This window comes from Bos indicus, chromosome 2 (assembly GCF_029378745.1).
Source record: "Bos indicus isolate NIAB-ARS_2022 breed Sahiwal x Tharparkar chromosome 2, NIAB-ARS_B.indTharparkar_mat_pri_1.0, whole genome shotgun sequence".
NCBI classification, from domain to species: Eukaryota; Metazoa; Chordata; class Mammalia; order Artiodactyla; family Bovidae; genus Bos; species Bos indicus.
Window position 1 is genome coordinate 55799706 of NC_091761.1, and position 25630 is coordinate 55825335.

Genomic DNA, 25630 nt, shown 5'->3' on the forward strand with positions numbered 1-25630 from the left:
TCTGTAGATAAAGGTTTAAATTTGGTCTTATTAATTTACCAATTATTTTTTGATCATTTATTAATACTATGTGCCAGGAACTATTTTATGTACATTGAGAATACAGCTGAGTAAAACAGACTAAAACATTATTTCCCTTATAAGATTTGCATTGTTTCAAAAAAAATACATAATATTTTTCTTTTAGAGTAAGTAAATTATTATATTAGAAGATAATAAGTGCTATGTAGAGAGAGAAAGTAGATGAGTGTCATGAATAGGATTAGTTTACAATTTTATATTTAATGATCAGAGGAAATTGCATTGAAAGATAAAATTGCATGAAGACTCGGAGTAATTAAAGAAGAGAGACAGGTAGAAAGATCAGTCAGCTCAGTTGTGTCCAACTCTTTGTGTCCCCATGGGTTGCAGCAGCTCAGGCTTCCCTGTCCATCACCAACTCCCAGAGCTTGCTTAAATTCACGTCCATCAAGTTGGTGATGCCCTCTAACCATCTTACCCTCTGTGGTCCCCTTCTCCTCCTGCTGTCAATCTTTCCCAGCATTGGGTCTTTTCCAGAGAGTCCGTTCTTCACATCAGGTGGCCAAAGTATTGGAGCTTCCGTGAGGAAGAGCATGCTTGGATAGTGGATAGTTCAGTGAGCAGTAAGGAGACCCATATGTCTGAAGAAGAGCAAACACAAGGAAGAGAAGCAGGCAATTAAGTTGGAAAAATGAAGGAGAACAGTAACTAGTAGAGCCCCGCAGACAGTTATAAAAAAGTTTGCTTATACTTTGCATGACATGGAGAGTCCTTAGGTAGAGAGTCTCAAAACCTGACTTAGTTTTTAAAGAAACCAGTAGGGTTGCTGTGTTGACCGTAGGCTATGGGGAACAAAGATGGAAGGTTAGAGATGACAGTGGATTGGACCAAGATGGTAGCAGTGACGGTGGTGAAAAGTAGACTGCGGATATACTTGAAGGTATAACCAACAGGCTTTCCTGATGAATTTGATATGAGTTGTACATTTAAAAGAGAGACAAAGGTGATGACAGTGTGTTGAGCTGAGTAATTGGAATTACCAAGTTATTTTTGAGATTTAGGAAAACTAAGTTTGGAGCTAGTTGGGCGCAAATAACATATATATACACACACATATTATTTTGAGTGCCTGTCATAAATTCAGGAGGAGATATCAAGAAGCTATTTGAATATACAAGACTGGATTTCAGGGGAAAGTCCTAGCTAGACATAGCAATTGAGCATCATTGGCATATACATGACAATTTTTTTACTTTTAAAAGAAAGTAAAATGGATGTGATCACCAAGGAAGTAACTATATATTGGCCATTGGATTTAACAGTGTGAAGCTTGTAGGGATCTGACAAGTGCAATTTTGTGGTGAGGAGAATGTCTGGTTAGAACAGATCTGAGAAAGGAAAGAAATAAATTGTACAAAATGAGCATGGATAACTTTGAAAAGTATTGATATTAGATGAAGCAGGGAAATGGGGAGCTGATTAAAGGGTTGCTTGGGAATTAAGATTAAAAGTAGTATTTTCCCTCCAAGATGCAGAAGCAATGGCAGATTTATATGCTGATGGGCATGATCCAAAGGAGAGAGCAAAAGTAGTGAAGAAAGTGAAAAAGTGCAGACTTGCTAATTAGCTGACAAAAGATGTTCTCTAGTGTAGAAATGGGGTGTGATTGGAAAGTAAAAGCAATGCTTTTGGGCAAAACAGATAGTTAAACTACACTACAGCTATCTTTTCATTTGTAGAATGTGGAACATAAAAAGCATAGCATAGTTTTCAAAAGCACATAAGTTTTAATATTAGAAAAAAATTATCGTATTATTCATCACAATTCCAAGTGGTGATTAAAAAGAAATGTACTTACAATCATATAAAAATCTTACTGATTTTATTCCTTTTTTCTTTGACCTGTGTTTCTTTTTCTCATCTTCTCCACCTAGTGCTTTTCCTATTTTTTTTTTGTTTTGTTTTGTTTGTCTCTAATTTCTACACTCATGAAATATTCTACTATTCCATAATACCTACATGCAAACTCAACCTTCTCCTTTAACAGTTACAATGCACACACACACACACACAATTCATGTGTGGGAAGGTTCTCCAAATGACAATGAACACAAAATTGAAAAAAAAAATGAATTCAGCACTTCTCAATAAAGGTGATCACTGAATCACATTTATTCTAGTTTAGTATGCTTGTGTGCTTAGTCATTCAGTCATGTCCAACTCTTCGCGATCCTCTGTCCATGGGATTTTGCAGGGAAGAATACTGAAGTGAGTTTCCACAACAAACTGTGGAGATTTTTTAAAGAGATGGGACTATCAGACCACCTGACCTGTCTCCTGAGAAGTCTGTATGCTGGTCAAGAAGTAGCAGTTAGAACCGGAAGGAGTACATCAAGGCTCTGTATTGTTACCCTGCTTATTTAACTTCTATGTAAAGTACATCATATGAAATGCAGGACTGGATGAAGCACAAGCTGGAATCAAGATTGCTGGGAGAAATATCAATAACCTTAGATACGCAGATTACACCACCCTTACAGCAGAAAGTGAAGAAGAACTGAAGAACCTCTTGAAAGTGAAAGAGGAGAATGAAAAAGTTGGTTAAAACTCAACATTAAAAAGACCAAGATCATGGCATCTGGTCCCATCACTTAATGGCAAATAGATGGGGAAACAATAGAAACAGAGACTATTTTTTTGCACTCCAAAATCATGGCAGATGGTTACAGCAGCTGTGAAATTAAAAGACACTTGCTCCTTGGAAGAAAAGCTATGCCAAATATAGATAGCATATTAAAAAGCAGAGACATTACTTTGCTGATAAGGGTCCATTTATTCAAAGCTATGGTTTTTCCAGTAGTCATGTATGGATGTGAGAGTTGGACCATAAAGAAAGCTGAGCACCGAAGAATTGATTCTTTTGCACTGTTTTGTTGGAGAAGACACTTGAGAGTCTCTTGGACTGCAAGGAGATCAAACCAGTCAATGCTAAAGGAAATAGCTGAAATTCTAATACTTTGGCCTGATGCGAAGAACTGACTCATTTGAAAAGACCCTGATACTGGGAAAGATTGAAGGCAGGAGGAGAAGGGGACCACAGAGGATAAGATAGCTGGATGGGATCACCAACTCAATGAACATGAGATTGAGCAAGCTCCAGGAGTTGGTGATGGACAGCAAAGCCTGGCGTGCTATAGTACATGGGCTTGCAAAGAGTCAGACACTTAGCAGGGTCAGTCAGTCAGTCACTAAGTCTAATAGTGGATTATTTCAGAAGAAATCGTTTTCTGCTTTAACTACAAACCGGGGTTATTTTAGCAGTATTTTTTTGTATTTGTCACAGATATGTATTTTTTTTAAGTGTGATAAACATGTACCAAAAAATCATGTTACTTTTATTTGGTTTGCATGTTCACAGGTTAGATTAATATAAAAGCATTTTACCTCTTACAATTTTTTTTAAGGTAGCCTTAGGAGTATTTGGGCAAATCCCTACCTTTCATGGGGTTTAAACTCTTTTCCAATTGATTATGATATGATATAGTTGGGTAGATAGATTATTTGTCTAGAATTCCCTCTTATGTGCTGTCAAAGTTTCAACATACTGATGCATGTAATTATATCTCCTTTGGAGAATTTCAAGCATGCTGTTTTTCATTTGTTGTAGTCAGAAGCCATGCGTGTGAAGTGGATCCATATGGAATGCCAGGGGGATGTTCACACATCTGTCTTCTCAGCAGCAGTTACAAAACACGGACCTGTCGCTGCAGGACTGGCTTCAACTTGGGAAGTGATGGCAGGTCATGCAAAAGTATGTTATTGAAAATCAAACATTTGCCAGCAGCTAATGCTTCAGAGCAGGATTCTTAGTATTAATTAGGAGTCAGTTAAATGTGAGCTATCACCAGGTCAAATTCGCTGTGAAATGTATACTAGACATTTTTCTCAAAATCAATATTTAGGTTTATTTTTTCTTTTGTATGTGCATGCTAATGTGAATGAGAAACCTAATTGGACTGTAGAGTCACTAAATTTATGGATCTTTGGGAAACATACTTTAGGGAAGATTTTTAGGAAATCCTTTCCTTAATTACCTAAAAAATGTTTGTGATCTAATGAGCCTCAATTATTGGTTGGCCAGATTTTCTCTTTTCTGAAGCAAGATGCTGCTTCTAATAATAGATGTGTTGTTTAGTCCAACAGAAATCCACATAAAGTAATACTTCACCTTACCAGCATTGGGGGGTGAAATTTATTTTATTATTTTGTTTTCCATGTAATCAGAGCTATACTAATTAAATATTAATCTTTTTAATAATTTTGTTGAAAAGCTTTCTAGTAGCTAGACCTTTGTTTTATTTCTGATATATGCCAAAAATTTCATTGTTCTTAATTGTTCATAATCAGATATAGTATTAATGTTCCTCATAGAGATGGTATCCATGTCGAGACTATCAGTCTATTTCCCAAATACCATAATTTTTAAGGTTATGATGTCTGCTTTTTACAGTGTATATTTAATTGTTCTTAACTTTTGTTAAGTTTAAATTTTGCACAAGTATAATTAAGGTCTTCATAATCAGATATAATATTAATATCCCTCATAGAAATGGTATCCATGTTGAGATTAACAGTCTTTAAATGTTTTCCCAAAACCATATTTTTTTATGTTTATCTCTCTTTCATCATGACCTTTTTTTTCTGTCTGTTCTCTGTTTCTGTGGTCACTGTCCTGCCATCTCTTTCTTTCTTGCCATTGGCTTGCTAAAGATGGTGAGATGAGACCTCTAAATTTATTATAATTTTAAATCTAAGTGGCTAGAATTCATAGCATAAGTACTGTTAAATTAAGAACCCAAAAGGCTTAACTGTGATAAAATATATGCATTTTTGTACTGTTTAAAATTTCTAACTTTGTAGCAAATGCTAGGAATATTATAGTGACACCAACTCTGATGTTCACGAAGTCCTCTAGATAATTGAGGACACTGTGTCTGAAGCCTCAAGATAGGAGATGTGTGTGTGTGTGTGTGTAACCAGCCTTTAAGCCACTCTGGTCACCACTTGGAAAGTGATGGCATGTTATACAAAAATATAAACATGCACACTTATGCATATATAAATATACATGCATGTGTAGGTGTGCATATACATGTTTGTTATATGGGAAAACCAAACCAAAAGCCCCTCTTCCTTTCCTCTTGATATACACGAAAGAAAAAGACTGATGTGGAAAAGTTGCGTCGTGTTAAGTCGCTTCAGTCAGGTTCGACTCTTTGTGACTCTGGACTGTAGCTCTCCCGGCTCCTCTGCCAATGGAATTTTCCAGGCAAGAATACTGGAGTTGGTTGCCATTTCCTCCTTCAAGGGATCTTTCCAACTCAGGAATCCAACAGCCTCCTTTATGTCTCCTGAATTGGCAGGTGCATTCTTTATCAGTAGTGCTCCTGGGAAGCCCTCAATCATGGTAAATTAAATTAACATTTAAATGAATAGAAACAATAATATCTATTTTAAGCAGAAAGAATCAAACACAAATAGATAGGTACTTAAAAAATCATTGAGGTGCCTGAAGCAACAGCTTCTAGACTGACTCAGGGATTTTCCTTTTATAGCCACCACAGATTAGCCTGGCTTAAGCTGAAACATCTACCACCATCAGAAGCTAGGGCATCAGGAGGCCACTAATGGCAATGATAACTTCAAAAACACCATTTTAGCTGAGTTCTACTGACTAAGAAGTTTGCAACATAACTATTAGCTTCAGAAATTAAATATACTGGCAAACAAAACAAAGCACAATCAAAAGAAGCCTTTTTCCTTGCCACTTGATATACACAATAGAAGATTAATGTAGAAAAATTCAGTTTCTCCATTAGATGAATACCAGCAGAAGCAGCCAAATATGGTCTCATTTTCACATTCTAAACTCAAGTTAGTGTATCTTGTACTAACTCAACTTGGATTTAGGTACTTAAATAAAAATTAGAGCCATGGCTATATTAGTGTCTGAGGAGTGTAATTTTTAGTTTTCAATTGTTTATAATAGAAGAAAACACATTAGAAGAAAGTTAAAGTACCCAGTGATTGAAAAAAAAAAAAAAAAAACAAACAAACTGAATAAAACAATAGGAAAACAGTTACCATTTTTGTTTAAAATATGCATGTACATGTACACACGTATTAAACTGATTAGGTCTACTGATTACTAATTAATGCATCAATTAAAAATAAATATATGTTAGCAGAAATAAATGTTAGCAAAAATGAGTATTGAGAAACCAGTGTTCTTATGCATCACTAATAGAACTGGAAAATCTATATATAATATAATATAATATATTATATATTATAAATTGATATCACTATTGGAAAGACATTTGATAATACATACAAAAGACACAAAACTGATAACATCCTTTAGCATCTACTTTTGACTAAAGAAATCCATTGTAAATGCATGTGTGATAACAAAACCCCAGAAACCATCTAAATATCCTACAATAGGTAAGGAGCTGACTATATTATATTGCCTCTCTAACAATATACTGCCATTGATACTGCCTCTCTAACATGATACTGCCATTGAAAAGAATGTTTTGAAGATCTTTTAATAACAGAAAAAAGTATTGTTAAATTTTTTTAAGCGCTAAAATGCATACTTAAGATCCCATTTAAAAAATAAAGTATTCATATAATGTTGGTAGGAAATTCACAGGAATGTTAATTTTCAGAAGAATTTACTTTTTAATAGTGTACAATGATATTGTTTTAAAAAAATAAAAAGAAAGGTAAACACTGAGCGGTTGTAAGAGTAATGAGGAAGAAGAGGGCTGTTAATATTGTTCAACCAGTAATTCCAGTTCTGGAAATATATACTAAGGGATCATCTAAGAAAATATATAAAATACCAGGTTGAAAAACTGCATATCTAAGTGTTATTATAATAGGAAGATAAAACCAACTGAGGAATGATTTGACAAATTATCATATATTAGACTGACCCTGCTTAAGAAATGTTAAGACTTAATGGATCAACATAGAATATAATTTTAATGCTAACATTTAGTAATAAAAACAGAATGCAAAAGTATCCTCTTCTTACTAGTGTGCATTAGAAAAATAGCTAGATAAATTAAAAATAGTCACACAGAGGCATATAATATATCCATGAAAATGAATAAGAACTATAACAAGCAGAGATGAATATCAAGTATATAATAATAAAATCAACTCATAGCACACATGCAGTTCAAACATGCAAAAGTCAAACTATCTACTGTTGAGAAATACAAACAACTTATGTGCCAAAACTTCTAAAAATTACATGATAAACAATATCCATATTATTGCATATAACCAGAGAAATTGGTTGTCTCTCGGATGGAAAGGAATAGATTTTGGGACATGTGCATGCATTCTAACATCCTGGAGATATTCTTAAGATCTGTGCTAGGTACATGAGATATGTTTTATTTTTATTCTTTAAATATTAAAATTATATATACTATAGATTTAATATGGGCTTCCCTGGTGGCTCTGATGGTAAAGAATCCGCCTACAGTGTGGGAGACCTGGGTTCGATCCCTGGGTTGGGAAGATCCCATGGAGGAGGGCATGGCAGCCCACTGCAATATTCTTGCGTGAATAATCCCCGTGGACAGAGGATCCTGGTGGGAGTCCATGGGGTCACAAAGAGTCAGACATGACTGAGCAACTAAGCACAGCACCATATTCATTAACACTAATTTTGAAAGAAAATAAGAGAGACCATATATAAAATGATAATATAGTTTGCATTGAAGGTGTTGTGTTTATGAGTACTTTGTTTTTCTTTTTTCTCCAAATTTTAATAATATAGTTACTTTAAGTTAATAGGAATTATATTTATGATATATTTATCCAAATATAATAGTCATATATCTTCAGTTTTAATGAAACTTTATATGTTTTCCTTTCTGTATGAAATTTTCCCTTCAAATTATATAACTAAACTAAGTATAATGTGCCCTACCAATAGGAGAGCCTTGCATGTAGTTTCATATAAACGTCAAAATAAGTTCATTCATTCTGTAGAAAAAACTTCCTTGATTCTGGCATTTTAACCCAGGACACAGATTTTTGTTTTCTTTAGTTTTTGATAAAGACTGTTTTGTATGTCAGTTACTGGCAGACAGCATTAACCTCTAAAGTTCTAATTAAGATATGGAAGAAGAAGTGATGCTGTAACTGGCATTTGATTTCATTTCTTAAAGAAATAAATCACATGTTCATACAAACTAATATATTCGGTGCAAGTTATGTGATAGTGTGTGATTATTTTTGCTTCCCTTGTTAGTCTGCAATGCAAATTCTGAGTAGGGGGCATGTTTTAAATATTCTGAAGTTTTCAACATTTTCAAACATAATGAATGCTACAGTTAGTATCTACAGATGTGTTAGATAGATTATGAGTTGTAAAATTAAATGTGCTGGATGTTTCCATAAATATCCATTTTACACTTACAAGTTATCAATTATTTATCATGTTTTTGCTACATAGACAGTTACAGACTGAAGAATAATTAACTTAATATAACCTATTCATGGAAGTAATTTCTGTTTGAATTAAAGTAATACAATTAGCTGGCTGGCCTTCTTACATCAAGATACATTTGGCATATTTTAGGGTTTAATTTTTGGTATTGAATTTAAAAAACACTAATTGAGCCAGTTAATTAAACAGTGGCATTATGCATTGTAAAGAAGATTAGGCAGTATCAGTTGTTTATGTTTGTAATCTTTCTTCTGCAGGACCAAAGAATGAGTTGTTCCTCTTTTATGGGAAAGGACGCCCAGGAATTGTTAGAGGAATGGACTTGAATACCAAAATAGCTGATGAATACATGATCCCCATAGAGAATCTGGTAAACCCACGTGCTTTAGATTTTCATGCAGAAACCAGTTATATCTACTTTGCTGACACCACCAGTTTCCTAATTGGCCGGCAGAAAATAGATGGCACAGAGCGAGAAACCATTCTGAAAGATGGTAAGTGACAATGCGTAACACAGATTTCAGACTGCCCACAAACAAAGCATTTTAAAGGATAAATCTAATGTCTGTCAAGCTAAATTTAAGAAGAATCCAAGTGACTGTTGATTTAAAAATATTTGTTAATTTCATTTTCTTTAGTACTAATATTTCTACTGCTTTTTTCCACATACCAGCTTATTAAAGCTTTCATTGTAAAATAGAATTGCAGTTGTCCTCTATGCTTTAAATATTATGGGAATTAAATTGAGCAATGTATCCACCTTCATGGGAAATGTAGATTTACACTTTTATGTTTACAGTGCTATACAGTAGAACATAAGATTTAACAGGACATCAGAGACTCTTTTAATACTTGGTTCTTACTAGGATATTGGTCATGTTGCTCAAAGTGCATTAAAAATATCAGTGTCCCCATTGCCATCACAATTCTTGCATAGTGTTTTTTATTTTATAAGACATTGCATATTGAGTTCTTTAGAGTTACTCTTGAAATGTCCAATTATCTGCAGATAAATTTTTATATCTATTTTTATTATAAATATATATGTTATTGCATATATTTAAGTATATATGCATATACTTTATTAAAATCAGTGAGTTTCATGAATTGCTTTGGTTTAGAACAACCAATCAATTAACAAAATTGTATAACTTTTATATGAGTAGAAAACATCTGTAATAATCAGGCACACTATATCTTTGACAGCTAGTTACCTTTAGGCATGTTGCTAATGATTCTGGACTTCAGTTTCCTCACATATACAGTTTGCTTACTTCTCAAATATTTAAAAGCTGCTTGATTTAAGGACATTGATCATATGCTTATTATATGAAGGACACTGTACTAGCTATCAGAGGAGATAAAATAAATGTTAAGAAATGGCTACTGTCTTCAAGGAGTTCATAATCTACCTTTGGAGATAATATAAGCATCTCCAAAATATAAAGACTTTGTAGCATTTAATTTAACAAGTTCAGAGCTGGCCCAAAGAGATGCATGATTAATGGAGAATGTCTTTGTAGTAAGAACACACAGGAAGTAAGAGATAACTTTTTTTTCAAGATTTTTTTTAATGTATATATATATTTTAATTTGGCGGCATTTGGTCTTAGTTGTGGCACATGGAATCTTTGTTGAACATATGAGATCTTTCACTGCGGTGCACACAGGACTCTCTGGTTGTGGCACAAAGGCATGCAGACTCGGTAGCTGCTTCCTGACAACTGGGATCATAGTCCATCACCAAAGATCAAACTTGCATCCCCTGAATTGCAAGGCTCATTCTTAACCACTGGACCATGGTGGAAGCCCCAGAGTTGTCTTTATGTGGGGATTCTCAGAGAACTTTTTTCTGAAGAAAGTGGTATTTGACCTAGAGCTTAAAGGAAGAATGTCAAAGGGAAGTGGAGGATACTTCAGCATCAGGAATTCCATGAGAAAACAAAACACCAAAAAACATACCCAAGAAAGAGGATGAGAAGAATGTTAAATAGGTCACTACTGTAGGTTTAATTTACAGGTAATGATCACAGAGCAGCTGTGGATCCCAAAGGTGGTGAAATCAGAAACCTTAAAGGTGAGGTGAAAGGGCTTGGATAGAATCCTGAAGGGGTAAGAGGAAATCATTTTTTAGCCAAGGAATAATGTGAATGAAAAGATATTTTGGAGAATCAGTCTGATAGTGGAGTAGAGTGAATCAGATAGTGGAAGAAGAAAAAAGTAGAGAAAAAGTAAAGAAAAAGTAGAGAAAAGTAGGGAAATAGACTAAAATTATTTACAGCATGAGTGGTAGTGAATGGTGGTGTCTCCTGTCTTGTAGAGGAATTGGGGACAGCCTAAGAAGATGATTCATTCACTGCATGTTCACTTTAATCCAAACCTTTAATGATAAAATGTATACTTTCTGCAAGTGACAAATGAAGTCCTAAAATGAAGAATATCCTTGTTTTTGTCTTTTTTATAGTTTACTGATTAAGGCAATATAAACTTACCATGACTTAAACACCCAAGGAGTGTCTGATTAGAGTTAAGATTTTTACTCTAAATTGAACGAGGCAGAGGCTGTCTGCCTACTTTTCTCTGAAATGCAATAACAGATACTAGGAACCTGACAATTTTAGAAGGACAATGAACTTACATATTCGAAGTACATGCATTTGGATTGCTCTCATTTTGACGTAGACATTTTTAAGAGGGACTGAAATGTAATATAGAGGATTCTTGGTTTCTTTTCAAAAAGTGTCAGTTACTGTGCTATGAATGAATGTTCCAGCTAACAGTTCTAACTTTGGTAACCATATTTTCTCAGTGACATTGGGGTTTTGTATATTCTTCCACAGCAGCAGAGGTCAACTCAAATAGCTATTTGACTGCCAGGCATGTTCTGTACAGTGTCTACAGTGTTGCGTTGGCAGCAGGAAGGTTATAAAAACATTTTGTTGATTGTCATACCTGAATATATATTCAGCATCTTGATAATCCTAGAGAAGGTATAGCTTAATATCATTTTTGTTAGTTTATATTATTTCTTATCAGTAAGGAGAATAATAATAGACATTATGCTACAAGATTAGCATGTCAGAACAGAACTTACATTTGGCAAATGAAAACTTGTGATTCTTGGGATCGGAAAAGTTAAGTTCTGTATGTGTTCACTCATTTAACTAGATTGTCTACCAACTAACCTGAAGACTGAGAACTAATGCTTGGTTTGACAAATGATTTTGTAAGCTTAATAGAAATTCTGAGTCTTAGATAAATTTGTACAGTTCAAAGTACTAGGCTTCATGATTTTGCTGATTTTACATCAAACGTAAACATCTTGGTCATATCCTCTACAAGCTCAGATTCTTTGTATATAAGAAAAAAAAAACAGCACTTCAAGGAAAATACATATCTTTATTCATTTTTTGGATTTTGTTTTTATCTTATTTTATTGAAAACTACCTAAATGTGACATACCTTATAGTCTTAGTGTAATATTGTGAATTAAAACAGTATATAGTTAAATAAGTAAGAAAGCAAAACTTACCCATTTGAGGTATTTGCAAATATCTCAATAATTATGGAAAATATCTATGAAATGAAGACATATTAGTGATTAGTGATTAGTGATTAAAAAAAATATAGACTTTCTATAAGGACAAAATATTTACCAGTCTTTATTTTGTTTTACTCTTCATTATTTTTGCCAAATTCTGGTAGCATTTATACTCTTGATCTCTTTTAGTTAACTACTAGATTTATTTATTTGTCCGGTCAATGAATATTCATTGACTGCCTTCTCTGAACCATGTGCTGTTCTAGGTGATGGGAATGCTGCAGTAAATAGCTTGAAGCTTCATATTTAGTTACATCCAAGTGGTGAAAAATAGATATTAAATCAACACATAAATGAACAAGATAATAATAAATGTTCTAAAAAAATAAAAAGATATCAACAGGAAGCAAAAATAGATGAAATGGACAGATAATTGAGATCAGTCATTCTTTGGGCTTCCCTTGTGGCTCAAATGGTAAAGAATCCGCCTGTAATACGGGAGACCTGAGTTTAATCCCTGGGTCGGGGAGATCCCCTGGAGAAGGGAATGGTACCCACTACAATATTCTGGCCTGGAGATCCCCTGGAGAAGGGAATGGATACCGACTCCAGTATTCTGGCCTGGAGAATTCCATGGAGTGTATAGTTCGTGGGGTTGCAAAGAGTCAGACAGTTACCAAAAGAGTCGGTCCATTACAGTCATTCTGTTAACTGAATTAGGTTTTATGAACCCTCACTTGAACCTCAACCCAACCCAGCCCACTGCCTCAGTGGGGAGTGTTCTTCTCCCATTTGGATCTGCACAGTCAAAAATGAAACTTAAGCTGAGATTGAAGCAACACAATCATTATTCAATTTCCAGAGAATGGAAGTTAATCACAAATCAACTTCTTGCCCAAAAGGCTTTTTTTTTAATTAATTGTTTTTAATTGGAGGATAATTGTTTTACAATATTGTGTTGGGCTTTGCTGTACAGCAACATGAATCAGCCTTAGGTATGTGCTTGCCCCTCCCTCCTGTACCTCTCTCCCACCTCCCACCCCATTCCACTCCTCTTAGGTTGTCACAGAGTACCAGGTTTGAGCTCACCCAGGGGACAATTAGGGCAAGATTTTAAGGATAAGGCTGACGAGGGGGAAGCATATGTACTGGTTTTGTGGGAATAGGCGGGTTCTTCCTGGAATTAGGGTGTTATTCTTTTCTATCCTTGAATGGTCCTCTGGTCTCTCTCGGCTGGAAGTGGCTCACATTATCATGGACAGACAGGGGTCTTACAAATACAAGATGGTAATGAAATGCAGGGTGACATTTGTCTCACTTTTGAAGTTGAACAAGTTTGCAACAGTTTTCTTATCGTGAGACTCTTGTTTCTGTGCTATAAACAACTAGAGGGTATGGTTAGTTGTGATTTTCTGCAAAGTTTTCTGGAGGGAAGGCTTCCCAGGTAGAGCTAGTGGTAAAGAATCTGCCTGACAATGCAGGAGATATAAGAAATATTGGTTTGTTCCCTGGGTTGGGAAGATCCCCTGGGAGATGGCATGGCAACCCGCTCCAGTATTCTTGCCTGGAGAATCCCATGGACAGAGGAGCCTGGTGGGCTAAAGTCCATGGGATCACAAAGAGTCAAACATGACTGAAGGGACTTAGCACACATGCATGCACTGGGAGGGTGGGCCTGGGGTATGATTCCAGGGCAATAGCCTTGGTAACAATTCTTATGGATATAATCATTACTTTCTCTAACAGACAAATGTTCTTTATAAGATTGAATTAATGTTTATCTTCTTGATGTCTTATCCAAGATTCATTTTTCATGGCAGAATAAATTAGAATTTCCAGAAGAAAGGGAAAAATATGAAAATGATAACTTAGTATTCAATTTATAATTGCATATACTCTATTAGTGCAGTACTTGTTTTTAAGCTATATAAGTTAATTCTACTGGGATATGTATATCCAAATAGAAGGCATGTTAAACTAATCTTTCACATTGTTTCATAACTTTAAAGTATATTAAAACAAAACCACTCAAAACCTTTTTCCTGAGTTTGAAAGTTATTAATGCCTGCAGCTACAACAGAAAAACTGTAGTTTCAATAGCTCCCATAATTAAACTGTAGCCTTGAGGTCACCAAGTTTGTGTTAATTTGTAATAATAGCCACAGGAACTAATGCAAAGTCTATGCTCTTAGCACTTTGTTATTCTGACCTTACATATTAATACTTCTTAAGGTAGATTCTACTTGATTGAGATCTGGAGTGAGTAGACATCTCCACACCTCAGAGTCTTCCTTTAGCTGAAGACAGGATCCATTAAGTTAGAGAACAGTGAATAACTTCGGGCAGCATGTAAGATAGGCTTTCTTTTTTGATAGGAGTAGAAATGTAGCCATGAGGAAGAGGAGACAGTCTCTCTGGCAAAACATCTTCCAGTTGATGTATTTAAATCTGTTGGCGTACAATCAAAATATCAAAGGGTGTATTTATGTGATTTTTTGTGATTGCTTGTCCAGCATCTGAAGGGTTAAACTGTATTCTTCACTCAGTCTCATCTCCAGTGTCTCCATACTGCTCTGGAGTATTTTAGAATCCAACAGTTCATCCAGATTTGTGTTGAAATATATGATATTATACCTGAGCCATAAATTATTAATTGATACTCCATCATTGTAACATTTACCTGCTACCACAACTGCCACCACACACACACACACACACACACACAAACACACACTCACACACACACACAACCACCAACTTAAGACACACCTCAGAACTCTAAAAATATTCCCAGGCCTCTATTCTAACCAATACTAGGGTAGCCACTCAAAACAGATTATAGGATGTGATCTGTCTTCAAATGACACCTACCTGAGAGTAAGAATATAATTTTTGTTTCTGGAGATCACCATTTGTTCTTGGATTCCAATGAACTTTACCATTATATAAATCTTTAAGAATTTCAAGTGTCTCATTGAGTGTTATAGTTGATGAAATAAACATGGTGAGATATCATCAATAAATTATGAAAGTTAGAAAGTTCCCTTGAACATAACATAGTCATTATGCCTTGCAAAACACTTTAAAATTAAGAACAAGCCTTTATTATCTGTATTAGATTGCAGGTGAATATCAGTCTCATTTTTCTGTCGTTAACTCCAACTTTTTCATAAAGAAGAACTCTAAAGACTCTGGGAGATGTAGACTCTGACCAAACATTAAAGGAAATAATGAATACATTTGTCAGCCATGAGACATTTCCTAATTAAAACTGTGAAGTAGAGATTTGCAAGCATTTGCAACTCTTGAGAATCTAATGGATATTGTTGTCCTGCTGAGTAGCAAGGTTATGGCCTGTTTGTACACACTAACTCTTGTTGATTATCAATAAGATGTTTTCCCAGAGTTTGCTGGAGATTTGAGTCCTGAAAACATTGGTTCAATTCATGTTTAGTTTATATATTTCTCATAGTTATTGATGTTTCTCATGAAGTGTATGAGATATTTGGAAAAAAAAAAACTTTAAGCCAATAAATGTCTTTTTTTTCCCCTGAAAAGTTGGCATTAATGTGAAATCTAGGTTCTAAAATATATTAATTCATAAAAAAATAGAATTGGCCATGTGGCTAACAGGTTACTATAAACATTAAAAAACAGCTTTCCCTTTGTTTCTACCCAATACAGGAATATATACATATGCACAAGCATGGACAAAGAGCTTACCACACACACACACACACACACACACACACACACACACACACACGCTAAGAATAGACTTAGAAGTTTCTGTGAAGTCCACTATGAAAAGATCAAACATGAAATACTTCATAATCTCCAAAGTACCAATGAAATATTATTACAAATATCACTGTTGCATTAAAATTATGATCAGTACAACTTTTTGCACATTAAATAAATTTCAAGTTTCAGCATGAATTGAAAGAAATACATCCAACCTAGTTGCTTAATTATTCTTAGCATTAAATAATCTTTATTACTTCAGAAACCACTTGAGAATCCTCTGTTAACCTAGGACTGGTATTATAATCATTGACTATAATTGTGCTTTTGCTTAGGTTAATACAAATTTCTGATGAAAAATAAAAATTTGATGAATCAGTCTTGGCAGATTTTACTATGAGAGATCTAAAATGGATATGCTAGCTCAAATTGTGGTGACAGCTAATACCACAATACAGGCTGAGCAAGTTCCCTTGAAACTAGTCTTTTTGAGAGGATTTTAAGGGAGTGATAATAGTCATTGTCTATATAACAAATAGGTTAAATAATGTGACTCTAACCTATCTAAAGCATAATTTTATTTTTGCCTTTTATTGACTGTTAAAATGTATTCAGTAGAGTGAATATTCCTACCCTATAGAAAAACTTGGTCAAATCCCAGTCCTTTCTGCAACAGCCAGATCTCTCCGCATGTTAAGTCAGATGCACAGCCTCAGTTTGGTAATTAGCACGCTCACTCCACCTTATACACATATATGAAAGGCAAAGTGTTAGTCACTCAGTCGTTTCTGACTCTCTGCAATCTTACTAACTGTAGCCTACCAGGCTCCTCTGTCTGTGGAATTCTCCAGGCAAGAATACTGGAGTGGGTTGTGATTTCCTTCTCCAGGAGTTTCCAACCCAGGGATGGAATCTGGATCTCCTATATTGCAGGCAGATTCTTTACCATCTGAAAATTCAGTGTATCATCAAATCTTCCCACTCATGTTGTTTTCTGGCCAGAAAAAAAGGAAAGAAAGGTAAATTTGGTTCATTCTTTCTCTGCCATGCATTTCTTTTTCTTGCAATGCCTCCTAGCTTGCTAGTGAGTTTCCAACGCCCACTCACTTCTCAGCATTGATATGAAGAGGTGAGAGAGTACGATTGGTTAGGAATGATGGTGAAGTGAAGTCGCTCAGTCGTGTCCGACTCTTTGCAACCCCATGGATGGTAGCCTACCAGGCTCCACCATGCATGGGATTTTCCAGGCAAGAATACTGGAGTGGGCCACCATTTCCTTCTCCAGGGGATCTTCCCAACCCAGGGATCGAACCTGGGTCTCCTGCATTGCAGACAGACACTTTACCGTCTGAGCCACCAGGGAAGCCCCTAGGAATGATGAGAGAGCAAAGGACTTATGTGATCTAGTTATATTATAAATTGACCTCTCTCTGAACCAGTGATGTCTTTAAAAGTCACTGTTGGGGCATGTATATGTGTATGTGTCTGTGTGTACATATGCAAGCTATTTGGAGGTGTTCTGCTGGATCTCTCTAATTACATTTCCCTTGGCCAAGGTGCATAAAACTCTATGCATGTAACTCTGTGTCCCTGAACAACCAGTCCCTGTCCTTCTTATTGTTTGAGTCCCTGAAACCAACCAGATTGCAAACATCCTGAAGGTAACACACTCCCCTGTGAGATCCACATTTGGCCCCCCAGATGATTTGTAAACTCTCTGCCTCAATCTGGGAGTTCAAATAGAACAAATCAACTCCCACTAAGTATTCTGCCACCAGAGTCTACTTTAGCTTTGTCAGATGTGAGACTTTCTCAGGTGTGAGTTTTGCACATTTGGAAAAAAACAAGAATTCAAAGGTCTCTTACATACCCAAGGCAAAGCCCCATCCCTAAGAGTTGAAGTAAAAAGCACCCTTCCATTCTCTCTTTCCTACCACCTTGGGGGATTAAAGGATAGGGACTAGAGAATAATAGAATGGCAACATCTCTTTCCAAAGAAATCTCCTTAAACTCTCCCTTTACATCAGGGGTCTCCAACCTCTGGGATCTAATACCTGATGATCTGAGCTGGGGCTGATGTAATAATCAGAAATAAAGTGCACAATAAAAGTTATGTGCTCAGTTCATCCTGAAACCGTCCCCATGTCCCTGATCCATGGAAAAATTGTCTTCCATGCAACTAGTCCCTGGTCCCAATAAGGTTGGGGACTGCTGCATTACACCATTCATCTGGTTGAGGTGTTTAAGAGTTATGGAAACAATTGTGACCTAGTTGATTATAAAATATGAGGACTTTCCCCCTCATACTCACTTTGTTTTTTTTTTTTTTTAAATCCTTTTGACTTCTAATCAAAGTTTTAACATCCCATTACAAATGTTACAGTGAATTACTATTATTCCTAATTCTGCAGCAGTGATCAACCAAGTTGCAGGATATTCTAATAGTCATTAGGCAGTAGTCCAAATGACACCTGAAAAGGAAATATAAGAAAAATAACAGTAAGACTATTTTGAAAATTCACTTATAGGTGACAACAAATAGTATTTTCACTTGTGTTTATCCTCCTAGTTTTTTTTAAAAATCAGGTTTTAATATCACTTTAATTCTTTTAAACTTTAAAACTGATTTTTCAAGGCTTAAATTTGTCTTTACAAATTAATAAATATAAATAACAACATGAAAGTACACACAAATATCTCTCAAGAATCTCAAGACGGTCCCATACCTGGACATGAGGTGAGAAAGCAATCTCTCACCCTCTTATCCTTTCCTCCAAATTGTAGCAATTCAGATGTCACTTTTGCCTATATTTGTAATTGTAAGGAAAACCAGATTTGACATATTTTCTAAACTTTTGCATTTCAGTGAACAGTATCATCTGACCTAATTTTCTGTACAAATTCTTCAGAATGACAAAACATATAAAGTTGTATGTAAAAATTAAAATTATTTTCAGTTTCAGATTGGCACTAGCTCTCAAGACGGATGGGAAAATTGCTTATTTACTATGCATCACAAATCCTACAACAATTCATGTTAATCAGGTCCCATTGCTTATACTGTTTTAACTCACACCCCAGAGAAAATTATGTTACTTTTGGAGATACCAGTCATGATTTGTGAATCATGAACATCATTTGAACAACTGAGTTATGGGAACTATGCCCTAGCTGAGGGAACGTATGGTACTTGGCCAGGAGTATATACACCCCATACCTGTTCCGTCACAGATTGATTTTAAGGCAACCTTTTTGCCAGATACATTTAAAAGCAAAAATCTTGGATTAAATGACCCTGCAACTTTGAAAAGCATTTTGAACAGATTGAGGAGTTTGACAGGTTCTTATAAAGTTATACATACAATTCTTGTATTGGCATGTTCACTTTCAGAAAAGAAAACACATGTCCATATAATAATAGTTGTTATCTGGTATCATGTAGACAAAACTCTTTACCCATTTTTTAATGTCTTTTTTATTAACCAGGTGGCTGAATTAACTGGTAATTTGTTAGGTCCAAAAATGGCTGCAAATTTGACTGTAAACACTTATAGTTTTCTTCTGATAAACTCTTGTATTTTAAAAATCAGATTCATTACAACATAATTTATAAATGGCAAAATTCACCTTTTTTAGGTAAAGAGTTCAATGTATCAGTTGAGTAACCACCACCGGAGTCAAGTTGAAATAGTCCCATCCCCCGAGAAAGTTCCCTTAGTTTCTTACAACCACTGAATCTGATTTCTATTCTGACTTGTTTTATTTTTCTGTAGTTTACTTTTTCTGAAATGTCAAAGCTATAATCATAAAATGTATAGCCTTTGAGTTTGGTTCACTTAGATAATGTTTTTAAGTTATTTATTTATTTATTTATTTATTTTTGTCATGTTGGTGAGTGTATCAGACATACACTCTTTTCACGTAGGGTTGTATTTTACTGAATGGATGCACCACAAAACTTTTATTCTTTTCCAAGTTAATTTTCAATTGGCTTGTTTCAAGTCTGGTCAGTTTTGAAGAAAGCTATTATAAGCATTTGTATACAGTACATTATATGGACATGTGTTTTCTGAAAGTGAATTGCATGCTAATACAAGAATGGTATGTATAACTTTATAAGAAACTGTCAAACTCTTTAATCTGTTCAAAATGTTTTTCAAAGTTGCGGGGTCGTTTTGCTTTCTCAACAGCAAGGGAGGAGAGTTCCAGTTGTTCTGCCTTCTCTCCAGCACATGATATTATCTGTCTTTTTATTTTATTTTTTTTCCATTTGAGTCACTCTGATAGGTGTATGTTGATAACTCATTGTCTAAATCTGAAGGTCTCCATATCAAGGTCATCTTAAGGTCTGATTCTATTTACAGCTTTGCCTCTTTGGTTGACCAGTTTATCTCAATCGGTTGTTTGTCTTCTCTTGCTTTCTGTCTGTCTCATAATTATTCTTTGAATTTCAAATAGTATATGTAGGGAAACCTTAGAGACTTAAATAAGTAAAATTATCCAGTAGCATTAAGTATATCTCTCTGTCAGTGTATTAGTGTGAAAGTTTGATCAGTCTATTCAGTCACTGGGCTGCGTTTGGATGTTGTTCTTATTATAGTTACCTTTGGAAAACCAAACCTTTCAGATTCTTTTAGCAATGAGTTGATACTACCTTGTACTTAGTGTGCACCCTAGATTGTGCCTGCTCATTCTTCAGCTTTCAGTACTCCTTGCATAGCTGCTTCATTGAGGGGTCTCTCTCCACACTCTTGCCCTCTTTTTGATGGTAGACTATCATGATCTGTTTTTAAGTGGAAGACTCATGGTGGGTGGAAGAGGGATCCTCCATTCTCTTGGTCTGGCCTGTGGTCTTAGATTCTGTGGTTCTGAGCTCTGGAGATGGAACTTTCAATGCATCTCCTCCCTTGTCAGTCAGTATCTGCCATAAAACCATAAGAAGTCTTGGGTAGGAGATAATCTTTTGCTCCTTACCACAGAGTGACAAATTTCTGTGTTATTTTTGTTTTGTTTGTTTCTTTGTTTAAATCAGTCCAGAATTCTGGGTCCAAGTAGCTTTACTGTACACCCTCTAGAGGCAAATAGCTTTGCTCCAACGTTTCCCTGAGTGTCACCTTGCCTTTGTTTTGGATTGTCGGTAGTAATTTCTTACCTTCTCAAAGTGCTGGGCTAATGTTGCTTATTTCAAGTAACAAACTCATGGTGGGACCAAGGGTATTTCTTACTCTACTCTCTGAGTCACATGGATTTGGCTTCTACTCCTCCCTCGATGACAGTTTCTCTCTGCGGTTCACCTTACTTTTGGTGAAGGGAAGTTTTCCTGCCCTTTTTCTAGGGGCAGATGACTTTTTCTTCCTATTCCCCCCTCACAGGCAGAGGACCTTTATCTTGCTTCTAGGAATGAGACAGTCTGCTTCCCCTTCCCCAGTGGTTTAGGGGATTTCCTTTGTATGAGAGGAAAGTCTAGCAAACAGGTTGGGTTTTATGTGTGTGAGACACACAGGGTTCCCTCTCAGTTCTCTTACTGTGCCTTCAGTTTTTCTTTTGTGAACTCAGTGACAGGAGTCTATTGTATAAAGCTTTCCCAATAATTCTTAACTCTCACATTAATTCACACTTGGTTTTAAAAATTTTTTACCATTTTAGCTTTTTAAAAATACTATTTTTATGGCAGTTACCTCTTCCTCCTTATATTATGGAAAAGGTATCATTCATGTGCCTTGTTTTTGCTGGAAGAGGACTGCCATTCTGGATTTCTTTTCATGTTTCCTTGGAATCCCAGCTTTTATTTGGACTCAACAAAAATTGTAATTTTGTGGATTATTGGTCTTTCTTTTATTGTTTTGTGTTTCAATATTCTTTTATGGCTTTCAGCATCCAAAGTGGAACCTAATTCTGCAAGTCTATAAGTCCTTAATAAAAATGAGAATTTGAAGAATGAGGTTGAAATATTTTTAAAACTGCTTTTTCTTCCTTCACCTTAGCATTAGAATCAATTTTTAAAAGTATCTGAGTTCTACTATGGATACATATGAATCCCTTGTGATGCTTTTAAACATCCACAGTTTACCCATAAAGGCATTTCACTTGAGGCAAAAAGATTTACATGTATTCTACTTTCGATAAACTCATTTTGTATTACATTTTAACTAAAAAATTATTGAAAGTAGTGATGGACGTTTTGACTTTGTGAAAAGGAAAATTGATTAATGCATTATATTATCAGAAAAAATAAGTTATTATTAAAGAGATGGTGAAGGATGATGTGATTAAGGGTTATCTCAAAATATGATTATTATTTATTGCTAATATTTCTAGTCTTATACCTGTATAAAACATTTAATTGCTAAAGATTTCAGACAGTAGTTGAGGTGTTTACTGAAAATGTAGCTGTCATTCTGAAAGAGTTTTCATTCAGTTTGAATGCATCTGTCAAATTATAAATGGGGTGAAGGATTAAACATAGGATTAAGCAAACAGTTCACCCTAACTTTGCCCTCTTTGTCCACAAAAAAAAAAAAAAAAAATCACTGAAAAATGCTTTTTTTAACAGAGTAAATTGATACCAGCACTGCAAAATTGAAGAGTATATCATCATTGATCAGAGTTGATGGGAATTTCTTATCTAGAATTCATATGGGACCACATTGACTAGACTATGAACAATCATAACCTAAAATATTGTAGGTGCAAACTTCAAATATATAGTCAGTATGATCCCTATCAAAATACCAATGCTATTTTTCACAGCACTAGAACATATAATTCTAACTTTTTTTTTTTTTAAAGTACCACAAAACCTCTCAGTTAGCAAGGCAATCTTGAGAAAGAAGTTCCAACTAAAAATAACTTTACACAGTGAAGAAACTCATCAACAAAATGGAAAAGCATCCTAATGAATGGGAGAAGGTATCTGAAAACAATATATTTGGTAAGGAGTTAATAATCAAAATTTATAAAGAACTTATAGAACTCAACATAAGAAGTTCTATTAAAAACTGGCAGAGAATCTCAATAGACATATTTCCAAAAGAGACAAATAGCCAACAGACACGTGGACATGTGTTCAACAGCTCTAATCAGTTAGATGCAAATCAAGCTCACTAAAAACCATTGTATACCTGTCAGAATGGCTATCATCAAAAAGATAAGAGAGTGACTGCAAGAATGTAGAAGAAAGGAACCTTCATACATTGTTAGCTGAAACAGAAACTGGTATAACCCCTATGGAAGACAATATGGAGCTTATTTAAAATATTAAAAATAGAAGTACTATAGATCTAGCAATTTTATTTCTGGATATTTACCAGAAATAAGGGCTTCCCTGGTGGCTCAGATGGTATAGAATCTGCCTGCAATGCAGGAAACCTGGGTTTCCCTTGAGAAGCGCATGGCAACCCACTTCAATATTTTTGCCTCGAGAGTCACCATGGACAGAAGAGGCTGGCAAGCTACAGTCTGTGGGGTCGCAAAGAGTCAAACATGACTGTGCAACTAAGCACAGCACACAAGAAATAAAAGCACTAATTCAAAAAGACATAAGCACTACAATGTTCATTGGAACATTATTTATAGTAGCTGAGACATGGGAGCAAGTGTCCAAAGATAAATGAGTGGATAAAAATTATGGGATGTACATATGCACATAATGGAATATTATTCGCCCATAAAAATTAATGAAATTTAATCATGTGAGCAACACTGAGTAACATGGGTTGACAGATAGTACTGTGCACACACAATGGACTATTACTCAGCCATGAAGATGAGTGAAATTTTGCCATTTGAAAGAACATGAATGGATCTTGCATAGGAACCTGGAATGTTAGGTCCATGAATCAAGGCAAATTGGAAGTGGTCAAACAAGAGATGACAAGACTGAAGATCGACATTCTAGGAATTAGTGAACTAAGATGGACTGGAATATGTGAATTTAACTCAGATGACCATTATATCTACTACTGTGGGCAGGAATCCCTTAGAAGAAATGGAGTAGCCATCATAGTCAACAAAAGAGTCCAAAATGCCATACTTGGATGAAATCTCAAAAATGACAGAACGATCTCTGTTTGTTTCCAAGGCAAACCATTCAATATCATGATAATCCAAGTCTATCCCCCAATCAGAAACATTTAAGAAGCTGAAGTTGAACAGTTCTATGAAGACCTACAAGAGCTTCTAGAACTAACACCCAAAAAAGATGTCCTTTTCATTATAGGGAACTGGAAAGCAAATGTAGGAAGTCAAGAAACACCTGGAGTAACAGGCAAATTTGGCTTTGGAGTACAGAATGAAGCAGGGCAAAGGTCAATAGAGCTCTGCCAAGAGAACACACTGGTCATAGCAAACACTCTCTTCCAACAACACAAGAGAAGACTCTACACATGGACATCACCAGATGGTCAACACCAAAATCAGATTGATTATATTCTTTGCAGTCAAAGATGGAGAAGCTCTATACAGTCAGCAAAAATAAGACTGGAAGCTGACTGTGGCTTAGATCATGAACTCCTTATTGCCAAATTCAGACGGAAATTGAAGACAGTGGATAAAACCACTAGACCATTCAGGTAGGACCTAAATAAAATCCCTTATGATTATACAGTGGAAGTGAGAAATCGATTTAAGGGACTAGATCTGATAGACAGATTGCCTGATGAACTATGGATGGAGGTACATGACATTGCACAGGAGACAGGAATCAATACCATCCATAAGAAAAGGAAAGCCAAATAGGCAAAATGGCTGTCTCAGGAGGCCTTAAAAATAGCCATTAAAAGAAGGGAAGAAAAAAGCAAAGGAGAAAAGGAAAGACATACCCATTTGAATGCAGAGTTCCAAAAAATAGCAAGGAGAGACAAGAAAGCCTTCCTCAGCCATCAATGCAAAGAAATAGAGGAAAACAACAGAATGGGAAACACTAGCGATCTCTTCGAGACAATTAGACATACCAAGGGAACGTTTCATGCAAAGATGGGCACAATAAAGGACAGAAATGGTATGGACCTAACAGAAGCAGAAGATATTAAGAAGAGGTGGCAAGAATACACAGAAGAACTGTACAAAAAAGATTTTCATGACCCAGATAATCACGATGGTGTGATCACTCACCTAGAGCCAGACATCCTGCAATGTGAAGTCAAGTGGGCCTTAGGAAGCATCACTACGAACAAAGCTAGTGGAGGTGATGGAATTCCAGTTGAGCTATTTCAAATCCTTAAAGATGATGCTGTGAAAGTGCTGCATTCAATATGCCAGCAAATTTGGAAAACTTGGCAGTGGCCACAGGACTGGAAAAGGTCAGTTTTCATTCCAATCCCAAAGAAAGGCAATGCCAAAGAATGCTCAAACTACCACACAATTGTACTCATCCCACACGCTAGTAAAGTAATGCTTAAAATACTCCAAGCCAGGCTTCAGCAATATGTGAACCATGAACTTGCTGATGTTCAAGCTGGTTTTAGAAAAGGCAGAGGAACCAGAGACCAAATAGCCAACATCCGCTGGATCATCGAAAAAGCAAGAGAGTTCCAGAAAAACATATATTTCTACTTTGTTGACTATACCAAAGCATTTAACTATGTGGATCACAATAAACTGTGGAAAATTCTGAAAGAGATGGGAATATCAGACCACCTGTCCTGCCTCTTGGGAAACCTGTACACAGGTCAGGAAGCAACAGTTAGAATTGGACATGGAACAACACACTGATTCCAAATAGAAAAAGGAGTACGTCAAGGCTGTATATTGTCACCCTGCTTATTTAACTTATATGCAGCATACATCAT

At 35.5% G+C, this 25630-nt stretch overlaps 1 protein-coding gene across 1 annotated transcript in view; it reads left to right on the forward strand.

Moving 5' to 3' along the window:
- Positions 1 to 25630, forward strand: part of LRP1B (LDL receptor related protein 1B) — a 2167013-nt gene that overhangs the window by 1223422 nt on the left and 917961 nt on the right. The window contains exons 10-11 of the mRNA XM_070768349.1: positions 3689 to 3832; positions 8815 to 9051. Coding sequence (XP_070624450.1) covers positions 3689 to 3832; positions 8815 to 9051 — 381 coding nt within the window. The remainder of the gene's footprint in view (positions 1 to 3688; positions 3833 to 8814; positions 9052 to 25630) is intronic.